Genomic DNA, 17849 nt, shown 5'->3' with positions numbered 1-17849 from the left:
TCGCTGACAGATCAAAGCATAAACACTTGCCTATGATTAAGAGCCAGTTCGTTTATCAACACTGAAATTAAATGCCAGTTCAGGAGATGGTAGAAGCCTTTCCCTCTAAATAATAAATCAATGCATCAGTAATAGGAGGGAAGAAACCACACACCCCACAACAACACGGTGGCACTTCTCAGAACACCACATTCTACTACAAGCGAGGAGATGAACACGGTCCCACAAGACAGTAACAGATCCCTTGAGAAGAGACTTGCAACAGGAAAAAATGGGCTTGTAGGGGGGTTTCCTCTTCATTATGCGTAAGGAGGCCTTGTTTTCAAACCCTGTCTACCTCAAAAGTGATTTCCCAGTRATCTTTTTTGCTTGAGAAGTGAGAAATAAAGAACAAGCTTTGACAAAGAGCCAGAGAACYGGACTGGGAGCCCTCCCAAACTACTAGGCTCAGTGTGCCTTCTCTTGAAAAAAAGCTTTTCCTTCAACTGTCTTAGATATATGCCATCTTACTTAGACAGTTATCAAGAAAAAGAGAGTGCTCAGGTTTAAAGAGGATGAATAAATATTCCTTCCCTAGAGATCATTGTTTACTGCCCTCATTTTTCTGCCATGTGATCACCTCTTGCTGCCCAGTCTCCTCCTGAAAGCATTTGGCAGTTGAGACCTGAGCTTTGGATGGAAAAACACAGCAAACCTTTACACATCGTGGAGCTGGAAAACACAAGCCCTTTTTTTTTATCTGTGCGCAGGTCACCTTCAACCAAAAGCACCTTTTTAAATACGGAGACCCACATACAACACTGTGATCAGAAGTCAGCCATAACACCAGAATAGTGCCTATTAGCAGGCAAGAGCTCGGAGAGGAAGGGAAGAATAACCCCATGGCATCAAAATGAGCAGAACAACCATGCAACACTTCATGCAGATCACCAGTGAACACAGATGAGAACCAGATAACACTGAGAACAGAGACCAGGTARGGGTGGTACGACTGTAGACACACCTCAGTTACACAGAGAGACTGCTTACCCTCGGTTTTAGTGGTAGTACCATCTTTAGGCAAATTAAAAAAAAAAATAAGGAAAGGATTAATAGGGAAGAATCAGTACAAACAGAGAAATGAAAGGGAAAAGGAAGTTTGATTAAGCAGCAAATCAAAGCTTGAAGCATCTGGAGAACATATTTAAGTTTTTTTTAAATCCTACAATAACACTAAACTTTGCTAAATCCCATTTTGCTTGTCTCAACATTACTTTCATGGAAATATGTAGGTGACAAACTTCCTTACTAGTTCAAAGGGGAACAGAATCCTTCAGGTATAACCATATGTTTGCATTATTTAAAGAAACAAGCAGAGTGCATTTGCTGCATTTTCTCCTACAGTCTGCCTTAAGCGTGAGGCTGACACTCTATTCACAGTCCTCTGGCAAGAAGCAAAGCCAGCTTCAACAGTTCATTCCCCTCTACTCCCCTCTTCCTCATGACATAGGACTGTCTTAAAGCGGTTTTGCCACTGAAGCCAGTATATAGAGCAACTAAAAATGGCTGCAATTGGAAGCTTTGAAAACACACTTATATGCAACCAGCTCCATAATCTGTATTAAGTTTTCACTGCAATGCATCAAGAATGAACAATCAACTTAAACCATGATAAAAACTATCACACAACTTTTGAACCAAATACAACCAACAGATTTAAGCCAAGATAAAAGATTTTAGATGCAAGAGAAACCTATTTGTAAAAGGAATCTATAGAAAGCATCCTATATAATTCACAAAACGTTTTCACATCAGACTAAAGAATAAATGCTCTACACTAAGGAGAAGTACTTTTCATCTGATTCAGTAAAGGCTTAATCTACACAGCTTAAATCAAGATCAGTGATTCTGATACCAACCAGGCATCTAATTCTCTTCACTCTTATAAAGATAAATCAGTGAAAACTTTGGAATTAGATCAGTATGAAACCAGCAGAATGAGAAACCAGCTCAGGTGCTCAGCACTGTCTGGGACACACCTAGGCTCATGAAACCAAGTTGAAGCTAAGAACATACTATCAATCACCACCTTGCATTTCCTCCTTCAGCCAGGTGGCAACAGCACACCTCCAGAAGAAAAGAGTCAAATACAAACTTTGTCCTCAGAAAAATGGGGGCACCTGACAATGCCGTACAGTGCTTAGAGAAAACAACATAACACGGTTATAATCCAAACAGAGCCAGCCTAAGGAATGGATAGTTATGTCCTTACTGTATAGTGAAATGAAAAGGCCTAATTCCTCCCTAACTTCTACAACTCTTTTCTGTTTTGTAAAAGAGAAAGTGATCAAACTCAACCAAGATGTAGTATGCAAAGCATAAAATGAACCATGGAAAACCAGTCTCAGGGAAGGAGGGAAGGAAGAGAAGGAGGTGACACGTCAGAAAGGAATTGAAAAGTATTCTCCTCGACAGTATCACAGAAGCAGAATAGTAACTTTTTCCCCAGAAAGAAAAGTGAGACAGAGAAAGACTATCAAAGCGACTAAAAAAAAAAAAAAAAAAAAAAAAGAGTGCTTGTAAGTATTATATACCTTTGCAAGTTTTTACCTTAATCCCAAAGTGCAGAGACCATGTCCTGATGATGGAGAGCTGGTAGGTATCTCAGAGATATGCTTCTCTAATTAGAGTTTAATATTCAAACCAAACTACCTAGGCACTTCCTGGTAGTAAAGAAAACTAACTGCAACTGTAGAAGAATATGTAGATTTACCTAGTGATGCATATGAGCCTGGGGGCAAGGCTGCAGCAGAACTGAAGGGGGTAGATGCTCCAGATGTCACTTTTGACTTGGCACTAGCTGCTGCGTTCACGTCAACATCACTGCGGGATCGCTGCAGAGATCCTGGTGTTGACACAGATTTTGTACTTACTGTAGATGCTGCAGATGGGGGTGTGAAACAAAATAAAGAATCAAGATTAATTTTTTGAGCTGTGTGCTTCAAAATGGTCTGTCAAGCAATTTAGTATACTGTTTTTATTGTGGGCTCTCTGCACAGCTTTATGCTGGCACTGGAATACCTCATCTAAGGCTGCCTTATCAGGACAAGATGGGCTTCTGCACCCTGCCTGCAAAGATATTTCAATGCTGACCCAGAGTCACCTCTAAAAATTTTTATCAGATACTAGCCTAGACACTGAGATCAAAAAAGCTGCCAAGGTAAATAACACAGGAATTTCTAACAGGACCTAGCTGAGAACACTCAGCCACAACACCCATCATCAGCTGGTAAGCAGCTGGCCAAAACAGACCTGCAGGTCAATTAGCCCAGGTCCTACGCTTTGCTGGAGGTTCTGCTAACATCCTTCCAACCACCTCACTTGTTGATGTTTCCCCTCTTAAGTTTGAGGCTCGTCTATTCAGCTGAAAACATTTATCTGYGTGTGCATAATCAAATAAGCTCTATCTCAACCTCACCTTGAATCAAAAGTCTCAATAGGATGTATTATATGCACAAGCCAGCTAGAACCCAATCTTAGTGTTGGTAGAAGAGAATATGCTTTCTTCTACATCTGACCAAGGCACTGTGTGTTATATTCTGTATTAAAATCTACTTTTCAGATTACTGCAAGCATTTAGTAAAGACAGAACAGTTGTCTGTACTTGGCAATATAGAGGTCAGAGATATAYAGGCTTGGGTATATGGAGTAAGAAAAATAAGCATAGCTACTAAAAAGATTCATTCTTACACATTCCCATTGTGTCATTGCACTTAAGTCTCCTATGGTGAAGTAACATTAGCCATCTTGGCTGCACCTAAATATTCCAAACAGATTAACAACAGGTGGAATTTAACACTGTAGGACTTGTGTGCAGATGTCGTCTCCAATAAATACTGAAACCACAGAAAATAAACGAGAGAAAAAAATAAAGCTTACTGGACAACCAGTCCATGTAGCTGTATGTCCTAGCTTCAGCAGCAGTTTACTCCAGCTGCTGCACAGCTAAATAACCTACCTTGGCTGTGATTCTCAAGCCTTTCTAGCCTTCCCTTCAGAGGCACAAGCAAAAACAGATTTATCAACTTTCAAAAGCACCATTATGTCAGCAGTCAATGTACAGAATGAGGCATATGACCCAGAACCAATTCAAAAGTTTTATGTAATAAGGTATCATTTTTAAGGAGCATTAAACAGTGATCAAAATTGTCCTTTGCACATTAAGTTGTCCGAAATTCTTGTTCTACTTCATCATGTTTCCTCAGTAACACCCCACTGCATTTTTCCCAGCTCCTGTTCTCACCTCTAGATGCAGTGCTTCCAGTAGGACTTCTTTTGGCAGACAATGGACGGCTAGAAGTTAATATAAATATTTATTAAAACAAAAATGGTATTTCAGAGTCACCAGTAACAGTGCTACTCTGTTCAAGTACACTGTTGAGTTAATAGAAAATTAGTTATACACATGAACAGACTAACAAAGCTTGTTGTTTAAGCATAAATACAGCACCACCATAAAATTCTTTATAAAAGCACCAAGAAAAAATACACTATGTACATTACCTGAACAAGGTTTTTTTGTTGTTTTTTTGTTTTTAAGAGCACTTTTTGCAGATTTTAAAATTTTTATCAGGAGGTTGTAGTTTAGTCTTTTTTTTTTCCCCTTATATGGAAAGAGGTAAACTTGTACCTCTAGGATTAATGCTAAACAAAGAATTTCAAACCAAGCATACCTGGAAGCAATGACTAACAGTGTGAGCACAAAAAGCCTCCTAAAAATTGTATAGAGTCAAGATAATGATTTTTTAAAAGCTGGTAATGGGTTTTCCTGGCTTTCCATTTTAATACACTGTTAGCTAAAAAGGAAATAAATTTGGGGAAGCAGAAGTGTTGAGGCTAAAGGATGACTAAATGAGACACAAGCATAACCATGGAAATGGTACCCAAAGCAACACGATGGCTTCCTCCAATTCAATGGACCTATCYGCAGTTCTTTAGACTAATAAGAGGTAGTGACACCAGCAGACTTACTTGAGACTCTCCTGGGAGCTGGAGGAGGAGCGATCCGACTGTGGCAATGACACGATGCTGTCAGAGTTCTTCAAATGAGACTGCAGGGCCTTCTGGTAGGAGGATTCCAGGGTGTGATACAAATGCTCTGCCTCTCGGCTGAAGTGACCATGAAAACCCCAGTAACACCTGCAAATGAGACACAGTGATACTACTGACAATTCCTTGTCATGTTTTAGGGGGTCAGTGGAGCACATACACAGTCAGAGCCCTTACTGCACGGCAGCAGCTCATTAGTCCAATCATTTCAACAGTCTACTGCCCCTGTGATACATCTAAGATTCTGGGTAATACTAGGGGCTGAAGAAGCAGCTCCACAGAAGATAAACCAATTGAAATGAGAGGAACACATCATTTGGCACTTTGTAGAAGCACAAGCAGTCAGAAGACCTTTAATACAGAAGAATTCCTCACATCCCTCCAGCTGTCTACCATACACAGGAGATACTAGCCCCAACTAGACTGACRTTAGTTTGGGACTAGCTGCTCTATAGCTATTTCTAAAACAAGTCAAAAGCAGAATGCATTTGCATGGGCCTGATTCAAAAAAGCACCAGCAGGTGTTGTTTTCTTCTTTAAGTTTAACAAACAGCCCTTTCACAATGCTGCAGAGACAAGGCTTCTGCACTGAGTTGAGGTTGTTGACTGTCTTTTGGGAGGGAAGAAAAATGAAGAAGAGGGAGATAATYTCCATGGACGTCCGATCAGCACCATACTAAAGATGAGAATAAAAAAGCATTTCAAAATGAGGGAAGAATCCTCTTTGGCCCCCCATCCCGGCTGATGCTAAACACCTTTCACTCCTGTTACAAATCAATAGGAGTTGAAGGCACTCAGCGCTCTTCAGGAAGCAACTCATGGGCAGTTTCATGAGTAAAATCATTAACTCCAATGAATTAAGAATTGTTTGTGCATGACAGTCCTCAGAAGTCACATGCATTCTCACATCACTAGAAGGAAACAAAAATTTCCATATTACAATCAGCACTGCTAATTAAGAAACACAGGAAAGGAGAATTCAGCATGCTCTCTAAAGCCTCATGTCCTTCTTCTTGCTGCCTGCCCAGCTTACCCAACCACCTGCTGTGAAGTCTCTGCCTACTGTATTTTCACAGTGAAGGAAATGTTCCCTTCTAAAAGGATTTAAACAGTCCTACTGTGAAACACTTCTGCTAGTAACATATTAAGATTAAGAAAAATTTTGTTAATGGGTTTCATATTTTACAGCATTTTCTGAAGAAAAATGTACCTGAAGTCTTCTGTTCTGAGGAGCATTCCTAGCATATCAGCACACTACTGTAACTACAAACATATTATTGAAAGYGCAAGAGATCTTCACAAGAAGAAAATTCATTGCCAATATTAAAGTTTCTTGTAGATGCACACAGATATCTCCCTGTCACAACACATCTCCTTAATTTAGGATACCATTTAGCAGTGTACTAGCACAGCAACTTTCATTTCAACAGCAGCAAATAGCCTAGCCTTGCACTCAGGCAAAATAAGAAGAAAAAAAGGAAAAAATCTATTAGAAATATTAGTATTTYTGTACTAAAAATAAGTCTCAGTTAACCACAAGGAACTCAAATGTCAGAAAGATAGATAAGTATCAGTTCGACTCTAGACTCTTACACACTAATGCTCAGAATAAGTCATACAAGTAAAAAGACAAAATAAAACATTAGGAAAAGAAAGTGAAACTAGCACTACTAGAAAACAAGTAATAAAAATACAGCTGAGCTCACTGTGATCACCTCGTATGACAACTCCTGAAATACACACTCCCATGGAAGCCAGTGGAAGGTTAGCATCCACTGCAGTGAGAACCTACTTGTCTCAGCATCCGTCTCCAACATACAATACCATAGACTTACAGCAAAATAAGGAAAAGARGCGGAGGAAGAAATGACACCAACAACAGCTTGCACTTACTTTCTTGCCTCTATCCTGGCTTCAGAGTCTGCGTCGTGGATTCCCTTCTTTATTGTTTCCGCTAACACTGATATGTGTCTGAAATATGAAGGAAGCGTTAATCCAGAAAGATGCACTATTTATAGACAAATKACTCCAGTCTGATGATTTTGCCTGGGTCACCAAGAACAGAGGAGTTCATCGCATCCTCTCATTTTCACACAGGCTCCTTTGGAGGTTTTGTTTTCTCATTCTTAAAACTCAGTTTTCTTTCACCCATGCTGCTGACTAGGAAAAGGCAAGCAGTGTTCTTCCAAGGTCAGTCTTTAGTTAGCTATGGAAACAGCCTGGGTATACAAATACTTAACCCYTGAAATAGTCTTGGGCAGTTCGGGGCTAAGGAAATTGGGTCCCAATCTCTTCCCCACAATTTCCTTCACTGTTCATTAGCATGAATTACCATACAATTCTCAAGTGTTCCTGCTAGATGAGGTGAAGGCTGCWACACATGACTTCACATTGTGGTACAAAAGGAAAATCCAGTAGGTTTAGGGATGCATTCAGCCAGGTCTCCCAGGTGAGCCTTTTTGCCACAAAAACATCTCAGAGCTACCTGACACAATCGCACCTCCTGGACCATTCTTTAAGGATCTGTATCATTCTTCCCYGGACATTAGGAGGAGAGAATTAACCCACTCAGTTGTTTTCAGAGCTTACCTTTCTAGGGAGTGAGTTTGCCATTCCTGCAACAGCAAGTCTAAAAATTCGAAACAGCGCCTGAGAGAGGAAATAGGAGAAACGCTGAACTAAGTTAACAGAAGCACTCTGATTCCAACATACCTGCCACTGCACAGTCGTCTTTTGCTATGGAGCTTTGCTGAACATTACAGAATTTGGTAAGGACCCCCAAAAAATATCACCTCTCTGCAAATGCCATCAATAAACAGTCCAAAGTAACTGGAGTCACCTCTCTACAAACAGAAGTCTGAAGAGGGGACTGACATAACAAAACAATCCGAAAAGCTCCATTTTCATTAAACAGGGCAGAAGATCCAAATTAACAATACTTTGTACCTGTTTGCTGAAGCTTCACATGGAAACTTCACATTAGCTTCATATGAAGGCATACCTCTTTAGATTTAGTCTCCCTTCCTCATTTCAAGAAGCTAAGACACAAGTATGCTATGTGACTTGTGCAAGGTCCGTCACAGAAGTCACCAACCACAAAGACCTCCTGTTCAAACTACAACAGAACTGATCTGCAGAGCATGGGCAAAAGCCTCCCAAGAGGTTAGCCCAACTGGAGTACACTTAGACTAGATGTTCTAATGATCCTTTCTGATCTTAAAATCTAACTTCCAGACAGCAGAATATCGCAAAACATGACTTCTACTACTGGCTCAAAGAAAGCATGTCCCTATAATGGTTAGTAGGARCAAACGGGAACATGTCTGTGAAGGCAGCCAAAATAATATGACATGATTATAACAACATGTAATCACAAAGGTTAGAGATCATTTTTCTTTAATGAAAGGAGTCGTCTTCTCTGCAGTGCTGAGAAGAAACTAATGCCTAAAAAATACATGGGCATTACCAAAAAGTACATGTGAACCTAGTTACTGGTAAACAAGAGAAAAAATTCAAACTAAATGCTCACCTTCTAACGGCAACAGACTTGGAGGTACAATTACTGGTTATGATGGGTATTAGTCGAGGGATGTGCGTATGCTAGAACAAAAACAAACAAACAAARAAAACCAAAAAACAGGAAGAAAGCTTTACACCACAGTTCTATGGAATGAAAGGGTATTTTCTCCAGCCACCCGAGGCCAGTATGTAAATACTTTGTTGCATTCAATTCTTAAAAACAGAGCTGCTAAATAAAGGAATATTTTAACAAGCATGGACTTTGCATTCGTTTTCTTCTATTGTGACAGGCTCTGACAAGCCAAAGTGCTGAAGTCACTACTGGAGGATCCAAACCATCAGTGGTCACAAATTAAGAGATGCCAAGCAATCTAGGGTTTACCCAGTGTATCACTAGGCAGAAGACTAGGACTCTTGTCCTCCTAATGGAGGACTCTGTCCTCCTAATGGTTTTAGGCAAGAGTCACTGTCCATAAGGAATTTTAGAACATAAAAGAGGGATGGGGCTGTCCTGCAAAACAGATTTAAAACTGATTCAACAAAGAAGTTCACTCATCTCTTTGAGGGGTAGAAAAATCTTATTCTGCAAAGAAGCATTTTTCCTATTGTTTCTACTAATTTTTCTATTTTTACAGGGCTTATTACCTATGATCATCTAAGACAAGACTGCATGACATCTGAGGCAGCCAAGTAGATTAGGTCTTAATGTAATTTTCATTGGAGTTATATTCATATTTTCCCCCACAAGTCTCAGAAATACTGCAGTATTTGGAAGTGATAACATTTTGTTCTCTTTTGACATATACTTACTCGAATGATTAATCTAACTGCTACAACACCAGAAGTGGCCATGACTTTGGCACTATTGGGAATTAGATTAAAAATCGTTGGCATGATGGCTTCTGCCCCATGGTCAAACTTGTTTCCCAAAACTGATGACAAATGTCTGAAAAACAGAATGAAGTCATGCAAGTAAGTGTGCCGAGGATTAACCGAGTCAGAATTTTACARAACATCTGACATCTAGCTCTTTGCAACTGCCTCTGAAACCAGAGGATGGAGAATGACATATTTCATAAGTAGCTTTTTTTACTTTCATTTCTATGTTTTATGCTTCATGCTTATCTGAAATTTGAGAAACAGTAAATTCAGCTTAAAGCAAGAGATGCAACTAGCACTGCTGAAGGTTTACTGACAAACCAGTGGGACAACGCTGAATGAAAGTATTTTCCTGAACTCATTTGTTCATATCATAGCTTCTCAAACTATTTTGCCTTAATATGCATGAATTTCCAAAAGTGCTGTTAAAAACAGTGCAGTGCCCTTACTCTTGAAGCATTTCACATGGTAGCAAAGAATAAACTATTAAAAATAAAAACTAGATCAACCTGAATCAGAAGAAAATATACGCATTTCTGCCTTCATCATTCAGTCCTCCCCTACTCATGGCCTAATAATTACTGCTGGACAGACAGTGCAGGCCTGACCAGAGAAACTGTTCCACTGGTATTTCAGTTTAACCAGAACTCAGATGAAAGGCAAATGTTTCTAACGCAGATATTTCCTATTCTATTTTGCAGCCTCAGAAGCAGCAGGAATATCCTCCCTTCTGCCCCGATCAACGCTTCTGTAATCTAGCAACTGTCTTAAGTACACTGTTTGCATTTTAAAAGTGTATTACAACCAAAAGTAATGTAATTATTATGTGCCTGATTCTTTAGTCCTTCATTTTGATTAAATTCTTCAGTCCCTCAAATGGCCGAAAATGCCAGGGTCTACCTGGGCAGAAAGCTGGCTCATCTTCCAAGTGCTAACATTTTACTGAAGACTTCTGTAAAATCCCAACCTCAGTGAAGTCAGAGTAAGTTCAGCCATGGATTACAGCGACAACTGGATTTTATTACTGTGTTCAAATGCATGTCTAACTTGATAAGATCTTTATGATTTTATGTGGCCCAGCCACACCACTTTTATTTGRCCTCAATTCAGAGAGGAATCTTATTTAGCAAAGCACTTAAACACATGTGTAGTTGCAGACTCACTGCACATTCAATGACAGCTTTGCTTAAATAGCTCTCCTGAGCCAGGGGAGAATCCCTAATTGCGTGAGCGTACTTATTCCCATACGTTGGTAGCAACAACGCACTACCGTTCCATCCTGTGGTCCCTACACAAGGCTTATGCTGAAAACCTATCAAACTCAGAGATGAGAAACCAATAGTACTCAGCTTATTTCACAGCCCCATGTGCAACCTTGCCAGCCACTGAGCACCCTCAGTTCTGACAGCAACTGGTACAACTGAGTGCTCAGTTCTCCAGCCCAAGTTTTTCCCTCCTCACTTACAGAAACATACAACTCATCTAAATCTGAAATCAGAGAATACACTGCAAAGAGTCAAACGCATCTGGACTATGTACCTGCATCAACAATAAAAAGAATTTTCTCTCCTGTCTCTTCTATTAAAAAAGTGACATGCTGGAAATAATGCACCCGACATGTCTATTTCTGTAGTCACCATTTTGTCCATGAATAACTCAAACAGTTCTGGGATTGTGAAAACTAAGTTTCATCATAAATTAATGAAGMAATTCCAGTTAAACATAGTCTAAATGAGATCAGCATCTGATCCAAAATGTGCATGAAGGTTTCTAATTTTAAAGTCTGAAGGCACGGCTTGCTCATTCATTGCATGAATTGCATTGCATGCATCTAGTTCATTTAAACCCCAAGCACAGGTTCACACAACTACAGTCAGTGGCCTACCTGAGCATGGTTTTAAATGAATGTGGCAAAAAGTCACATTCCAACTTTATTTATGCAGTACTAACAGAACAGGTGGCATCCTACATGTGGTTTAACCAGGGTTTGTTCCTTTTTCCTATATCACATTACAAACTTCTTTAGAAAGTTAACTTACCCCAACGTGATACAAGCCTCTCGCACTACTTGAGATCGCAAGTCTTTAGCRGATAATTTAAATGCTCCATCCAAAAGCCGTAAGTGTTGGAAGAAGTTGTCATATTCTGCAGCTCCAGCCAAGAGTAAGGAGCGGATCTTTTTCAGCTGTTAGCACAAGACAAACCAGTGACAGCTAATGAGCAATAAACACAAGCATAGCTATGTTCAGGGCTAATGCTTGGCTTCCAGGGTTCCTGTACCACTACATGTGTTGAGAAACACAGTTCTTAAAGTCATCCAAGCAATTTTACTGCAGATCTTTTATTCAGCTCAGGGTTAACATACTAAATAAGTATTATGGTATTAGCATGTTAGTGATAACTGTTATAGGATTCCAAAAATATTGCACTCATTTAGTCAAACTATATTATTAACCAAAACAGTACTTTTTTAAAGCCATAAAAATAATTTGAAGGGTCTCCTCTATTTAATACCCATTTATTTACAGCATTGTAACATCTTGTGATAAATGTAAAAACTTAGATCCTCTCACATCTGTCTTATTAACAAGATGGCTGGACTTCATGGCCAAGCCTCATACTCAGATTTGAATTATACTGGCTTATATCTAGAATGTCTCCATTGACTTCATTAAAGCAATTATGTGGTTCCACTAGAAGTGGAATCCTGACCCCATCAAAATTGCAAGATTTCTATTAATATTAATGGGACCTCCATTTCASCCTAGAGATGCCCTTTTGGACACCTCCACAGGCCCCCATGTGTACTGGTGGATCAGTGTACAGTGCCTTGATTTAAGCTTGTTATTCAGTTCAGCAAACAATAAAACTGAAGTAAGCTGAATCAGCACAACTTGCCACTTACATCTGTAATATGGGATTTGACAGGCATGTCAAAATTGATATAGCAGTGATGAAAGTCTACRGCGTAGGCAAGGTCCCGGATCAATTTACACCGCTGAAACACAACTCATCTCTGTAAATAAGACTCAAGCTTGACATGCATATAACACGCCTGATTTCCTGCTATCTTGTTCCCCACAAAGAATTTACATACCCTTACTTTTTTAATAAATATGACTTTCTGAACTGCTCTACATTCCCCTTTGCAAAAGTAGGAATGACTTCCCTATAAGCATAGGGATTTTCTGCCACTTCAGGAAGTTTTAAGATGTCTTCCCTAAGCATGCGGCAACATAACAGATTTTCACCACTTAAATTGCACTTTAGCCTTATACTGAGATTCTCCCTTCATAGGATTAAATTTAGTGCAGGAAAACTTCCTATTAAAAGTAGTCATATGTAGGTTCACTACTTACAGCAGATACTCTCTGCTCCCAGTCATGCTTATCATCCGACAATATCTCTCGTATTTTGTTTATGGATTCTTCAAGATCTCGGCTGGAATAAATCTGTAAATTCAAACACAAAGTAGCATCAGGATGCAAAATTTACTCCAGGAAATGAGATCGTTCCCCAACTACATTATGTCCTTTGTCTCTCAGTTCTTAACTATCACATGCAAGCCAGTATTATCCACCAAGGCTGGTACACACATTTCCCACAATCAAAAAATACTAAATGATCACAGGATGCTTAAAAGATCATCTTGTATTATTTTACTATGGCTTCACAATTTGAAGCAGCATTCTTCTAGCCTTAAAAAAATAAATTTAAAATCCAATATGTAATTGGCATCTGCAACACATGAGAACAGTCAATAAGCAAAACTCCTGCTTTGCAGCACAAATAACTAGCTATGTTTTCAGAGCTATTCACCAATGATTATGTACCAGCCTCTGAAAACTCCAAACCACTTTCCACATAAAAGCAAGATTTTGAAAGCTTAACTCTACATTGGCTTTTAAAGGTTGCAGGAGCTAAGAATTTTCTTACTATTAAAACAGGGTCCCACTACATTAGGGCACAGAAGAAAACTAAGCAGTGAAGTTAACCATATTGAAAGTAGATTCACCAGAATAATGCATATATTGCATCAACAGTATAAGATAGGCTAAGTCACCAGCCTGCACTTCAACTCTGGTTAGTGTTCCTGCCTGAACTATCCCAGAGCCTATAGTCATCTTTGCACTGCCTAGTTTGGCATGTTTTAACCTAAATTTCTACTTACCTGAACTGTTGGGACATCCTCAAACGCTTTAATGAAGTCTTCCTCATCCACAGCACCTGCTCCCTCTTTGGCTGCTGACAAATGAAAAAGCCTTTTCAATCTTCTTATCAAGAAAAGAATCAATTAAGAAACCACCAGCTATCAAGGCACCTAATCAGGAGAGAGTTCACTACCCACACAGCCTCAGAGCGCTGCAAATGCAATGAAAACAGAGACAGGGAAATTCAATGCCAGACACAGACTGCACACTCATAGCATCCTTCAACTCCCAGGCACAGAGGGCACACTAAGGAAGTCATTACAGTAGTCGCTCAACAGTTAAGGGACACAGTCTGATAGCTGAAAGGGAATATTTACTTTAATTATAAGGGAGATTTTATTTTAAAGGATTTAATCCTATCTATAATAGATGAAGGTGCAGATCTCCTGACAGTTGTACAAACAGACAAATGATAAGGATGAGAAATAGTCTCTGGAATACTAATCAGATAGAGACTGTTTGATAAAGGGAACTTCCTCCATCTCTATGGGAGTGTTTTATAATCACATTTAGAATTAGTGCTCAGTTTTCTTTTTATATTTTCACTACAGCAAAGCTGAAAGGTCTTAGAAGAAAACTAACCTGTCAGTTTTAGATTGCATGAGCTGAAGTTTAACACGTAGCTGTAAGCAACCAGCTTCAGCTACAGAGGTGCAGCTATGAGAGGACAAAATTTCAGGCACTGCAACATTGGCCTGATTTACTCAAAGCCTCTGTGCAGGCTACACCGTTCCAACCTTTCACAAATGCAAAGCGCATTGTGGCAGCACAGGGAATGTTTCCAGATTCACTCTACCAAAATGCATTTGTGGCATTCAGGCAACATACATGCAATGATCTCATAGGGGAAAATTTGTTATTGGATCCTGGGGGTCAGTCTGAAGATTACACAGCTTTAAAAGCCTTGAAATAAGCTCAAGCTTGAACACTGTAAATACTTTACATAAAGGCGATTTATATATGCTATTGCCTTACTTGAAGACTTTGAGCCCAGAGCTGCAGACCCAAGCCTGCGGGCAGTCCCCATCCCAACTCTGCGTGAATTTGAAGGTGCCTTTGAGGACGTAGAGGAGCTAGCTGAGGAAGGTCTGTTCCCATCCACGGAGTCTTCATCATCAAAATTTTTATCTGCCAAAGAAAATCATATTCAACTGTAAGTCTGATGAAGCAAAGATTTCCCAAGCAACATGCCCACCTGACAGCAAGCATGTTGTGTGTTGTAGTGATGCACGGCACAGCTCTGCTCTGCCGGCTCTCATCTTAGCAGCTTCTTCATGCTAGAAATCCAGTTATTCAGGAATGACTGTCAGGCCACTGAGCCCAATCCTTTGCTATTGCGGCTACTACATTTTAAACCTTTCATGAATGTCTCCAGATAAAAAGAATAAGCTACAGGTCTACAGCAGAAAGATACAAACCACAGATAATACTTTGGGTGTCTGAAGTCTCAACCTCTTATGTTTACTCCTCTTTGAGAGCTATTTTGCCRTGGGCTGTAGTGAAACCAAGAACACAAGCAAATTGTCTGTGAACTCATCTGAAGGATCCAAGAGCGGAGGGGATGAGAAGGAACAGGCTGCCCTTGCACAACCTGCCTGCGCAACACCGAGAACAAGCGGACTAACACAAAAAGATCACACYGCAGCATCTATGCTGCTGATAAACAGACATTTGCCTTTGGCACCATTAATCAGAGTGCCATCCAGTACTACAAATCCACTTTAACTTTAAATGATCTCCAGGGTTTGCCTATAACAAAAAAGCAAAAATTACCTCAAGTCCATAGAAAGGAAGTATTAAGTGAATTAAAACACGCTAAACCCTTTGTGTATATCCAAAGGGAATTGTAGCCTCTACTTCCAAATGTGAACATAAATTAACGTAAAATGAATTACACTCACTTGGATTCTCAGTGAAGGTCACTTCAATTCCAGAAGAGTGCTTATATTGCAGTTTTGCACAGCTTAGCTAACCCACTTTAAAAATGGCCTTAGGTTGAAAGGTGACAAATATTTGGACAGCTGATATAGATTGTGTACATAATTTATTAAGGCTAGAAAAACCACCTCAGTTCCCATCAAATAGCTTTCAACACTGACACTTCATTCAAGATTTAAGACCTGCTCCATCCATGCCTATCTCCATCCGGGCAATCCAAGGAATCTACCTACCCCTCCACCTATTCCAGGAATATTTCCTTTGCAAAATTTCATTCAGTCAACAATTCAAGCAGGTGCTTTAATCCATCTCTAGTCAGGAAAGCACCTGGGAAAGTCTGAGCACAAACACAGGCTCCTAGATGGAAACTGATGAATGAAATTCAATACACTGAGCTCTCTGAAAGTCAGAAAATAAGTTAATACTACTAAAGACACATCCCTGTGGAAAGCACACACAAAAAAAAAAAGCAAAAAAGGGGGGAAAAAAGTCTGTATAGTCTTGAGCTTAACAGCCTTAAGGAGTTTTTTTCTCGCCAAAATGGTATCGGCTCATTAATAGCTAGACACAGAACTGCTACAGATCAAAAAAACCACATTTCCAATACACACGTGATTGTATACTCCAATCAAAGTACAGCACTGAAATAAACAGCACCCAGTTTAAGAGAGGAGGCCAAGGACATCTCTACACCATTAATTTTGATATTCAGAAAGGCCTGGAATATGGAAAGGACTAGAAAAAGTAACATCTAAAGAAAAAAAAAGCGAGTAATGCCAAGTATCTTGGACTGTTGTTCAGGCAAAACACCAAGACAAGCGAACATGTGAACTTTAACATCAGAAAAAATTTAAGGTCACACAGCTAAGGAAAATATAAGCCATATTTAGGATGTGAGATCTACCTTAACACAGTGCCCTAAGGTGGCTATGGAGATTGTACTACCATCCTGTTTGACACTGGTAATGTTCTGTCCTGACATACATAATTCAAAAATAAGACAGATAATTTGAAAAGAGCTCAGAGAAGAGCCATGAGAATGATTAAAGGATTGGAAAATATGATTTTAATTAAATTAAATGGAAGTTCACTGCAGGGGATTATTTATGCAGGGGATATTTAGCCTGACGAGGCTTAACAAGTTGCTTGATTATATTCTGTGTTAACATAGCACTAAAGATTTATTAGTGTAGTTTTTCAACATGATTTATTAGTATTGTTTTTCTAGCTAATAGAAAATACACAACAAGGCAACCTGCTTGGAGTTAAAACCAGAGATCAAACTCAGTGAATTGCCTTTTCTTTTAAAAAAATTTTATGCAATTAATCACTGGAACCACTATCTAAGAGATGTGTCACGCAGTGAATTCTACAACAGTACGTTCTTAAAAATCAAAATTGAATGATTTGTTTTTCCAAATAGATATACTCTAGTTCAAGCAGGAATTAATTCAAAAGTGTTCTTCAGTAAGAGTTGCACAGGTAGATTACAACGGACTTCAAAACCTGTAATTCCTGAATCCTCTATCTAGCAAGGGGTTTAAGTGAAGCAGATAGACTTGTGCAGATCTTGAACAAAACTTTAGGAAAAATTTACCCCAATTACATTTATTTCAAAAGCCTGTATATAGGTATTAAGCAAATACTTACCATRTATACTACCAGCTAAGAGAAAGTCATCATCATATTCAGAACAGCAAATACTTTATTACTTCAAAAACACTTTCATCCGGTAACAGAATTCTACATCAGCTGCATTACAGGCTAAATGGTGTCTAAACTCAAATCCTCTCTCTGCAATTTTAAAAACTCAGCCCTCCAAATGCAGAAAAGGGTGTGGTTTGCTATTTCACATAATAAATAGAAATCAGAAAAACAGACAGAAGATTTCATTTCTATAGCATTATAGTAATTAATTCAACTATCATTTCAGTTTAAGCAGGCTTTCCTGAGTATTAGCTAGCAAAAAAACCCMAAAATTCCCAAATGCACCAACCAACAGTTTAGTGTATGTTTAAGTTACAATCATGTCTTCCTATTAAAAGTCTGCAAAATAAGCATTAAAAAAGTATTTATCTAATTGGAATATCCTTCAATAACCAAACAGCATTTTCTTATCTGAAAACTGCAGACCACCCCAGTCACATTTAGAGCTGCACATGAAGCCTTTCAGCAGCACGTGTGTCGGACAGGAAGAGAAACAAAGAACAGAAA

At 39.2% G+C, this 17849-nt stretch overlaps 1 protein-coding gene across 10 annotated transcripts in view; it reads right to left on the bottom strand.

Annotated features, from left to right (window-relative positions):
- Window positions 1-17849, bottom strand: part of CLASP1 (cytoplasmic linker associated protein 1) — a 184538-nt gene that overhangs the window by 85380 nt on the left and 81309 nt on the right. For 8 of the 10 annotated variants that reach the window (XM_026082155.1, XM_026082156.1, XM_026082158.1 and 5 more), the window contains 11 exons: window positions 14673-14825; window positions 13658-13731; window positions 12846-12938; window positions 11526-11671; window positions 9418-9553; window positions 8618-8688; window positions 7678-7737; window positions 6982-7059; window positions 5011-5178; window positions 4283-4332; window positions 2753-2920 (listed from right to left, as the gene is read on the bottom strand). In XM_026082155.1, the coding sequence (XP_025937940.1) occupies window positions 2753-2920; window positions 4283-4332; window positions 5011-5178; window positions 6982-7059; window positions 7678-7737; window positions 8618-8688; window positions 9418-9553; window positions 11526-11671; window positions 12846-12938; window positions 13658-13731; window positions 14673-14825 (1197 nt within the window). The remainder of the gene's footprint in view (window positions 1-2752; window positions 2921-4282; window positions 4333-5010; window positions 5179-6981; window positions 7060-7677; window positions 7738-8617; window positions 8689-9417; window positions 9554-11525; window positions 11672-12845; window positions 12939-13657; window positions 13732-14672; window positions 14826-17849) is intronic. The other 2 variants (XM_026082164.1, XM_026082157.1) reach the window with 1 other exon arrangement.

This window comes from Apteryx rowi, unplaced genomic scaffold, assembly GCF_003343035.1.
Source record: "Apteryx rowi isolate R43461 unplaced genomic scaffold, aptRow1 scaffold_57, whole genome shotgun sequence".
NCBI classification, from domain to species: domain Eukaryota; kingdom Metazoa; phylum Chordata; class Aves; order Apterygiformes; family Apterygidae; genus Apteryx; species Apteryx rowi.
Note: the sequence above shows the minus strand (reverse complement) of the source record. Positions and strands in the feature narration are given on the sequence as shown.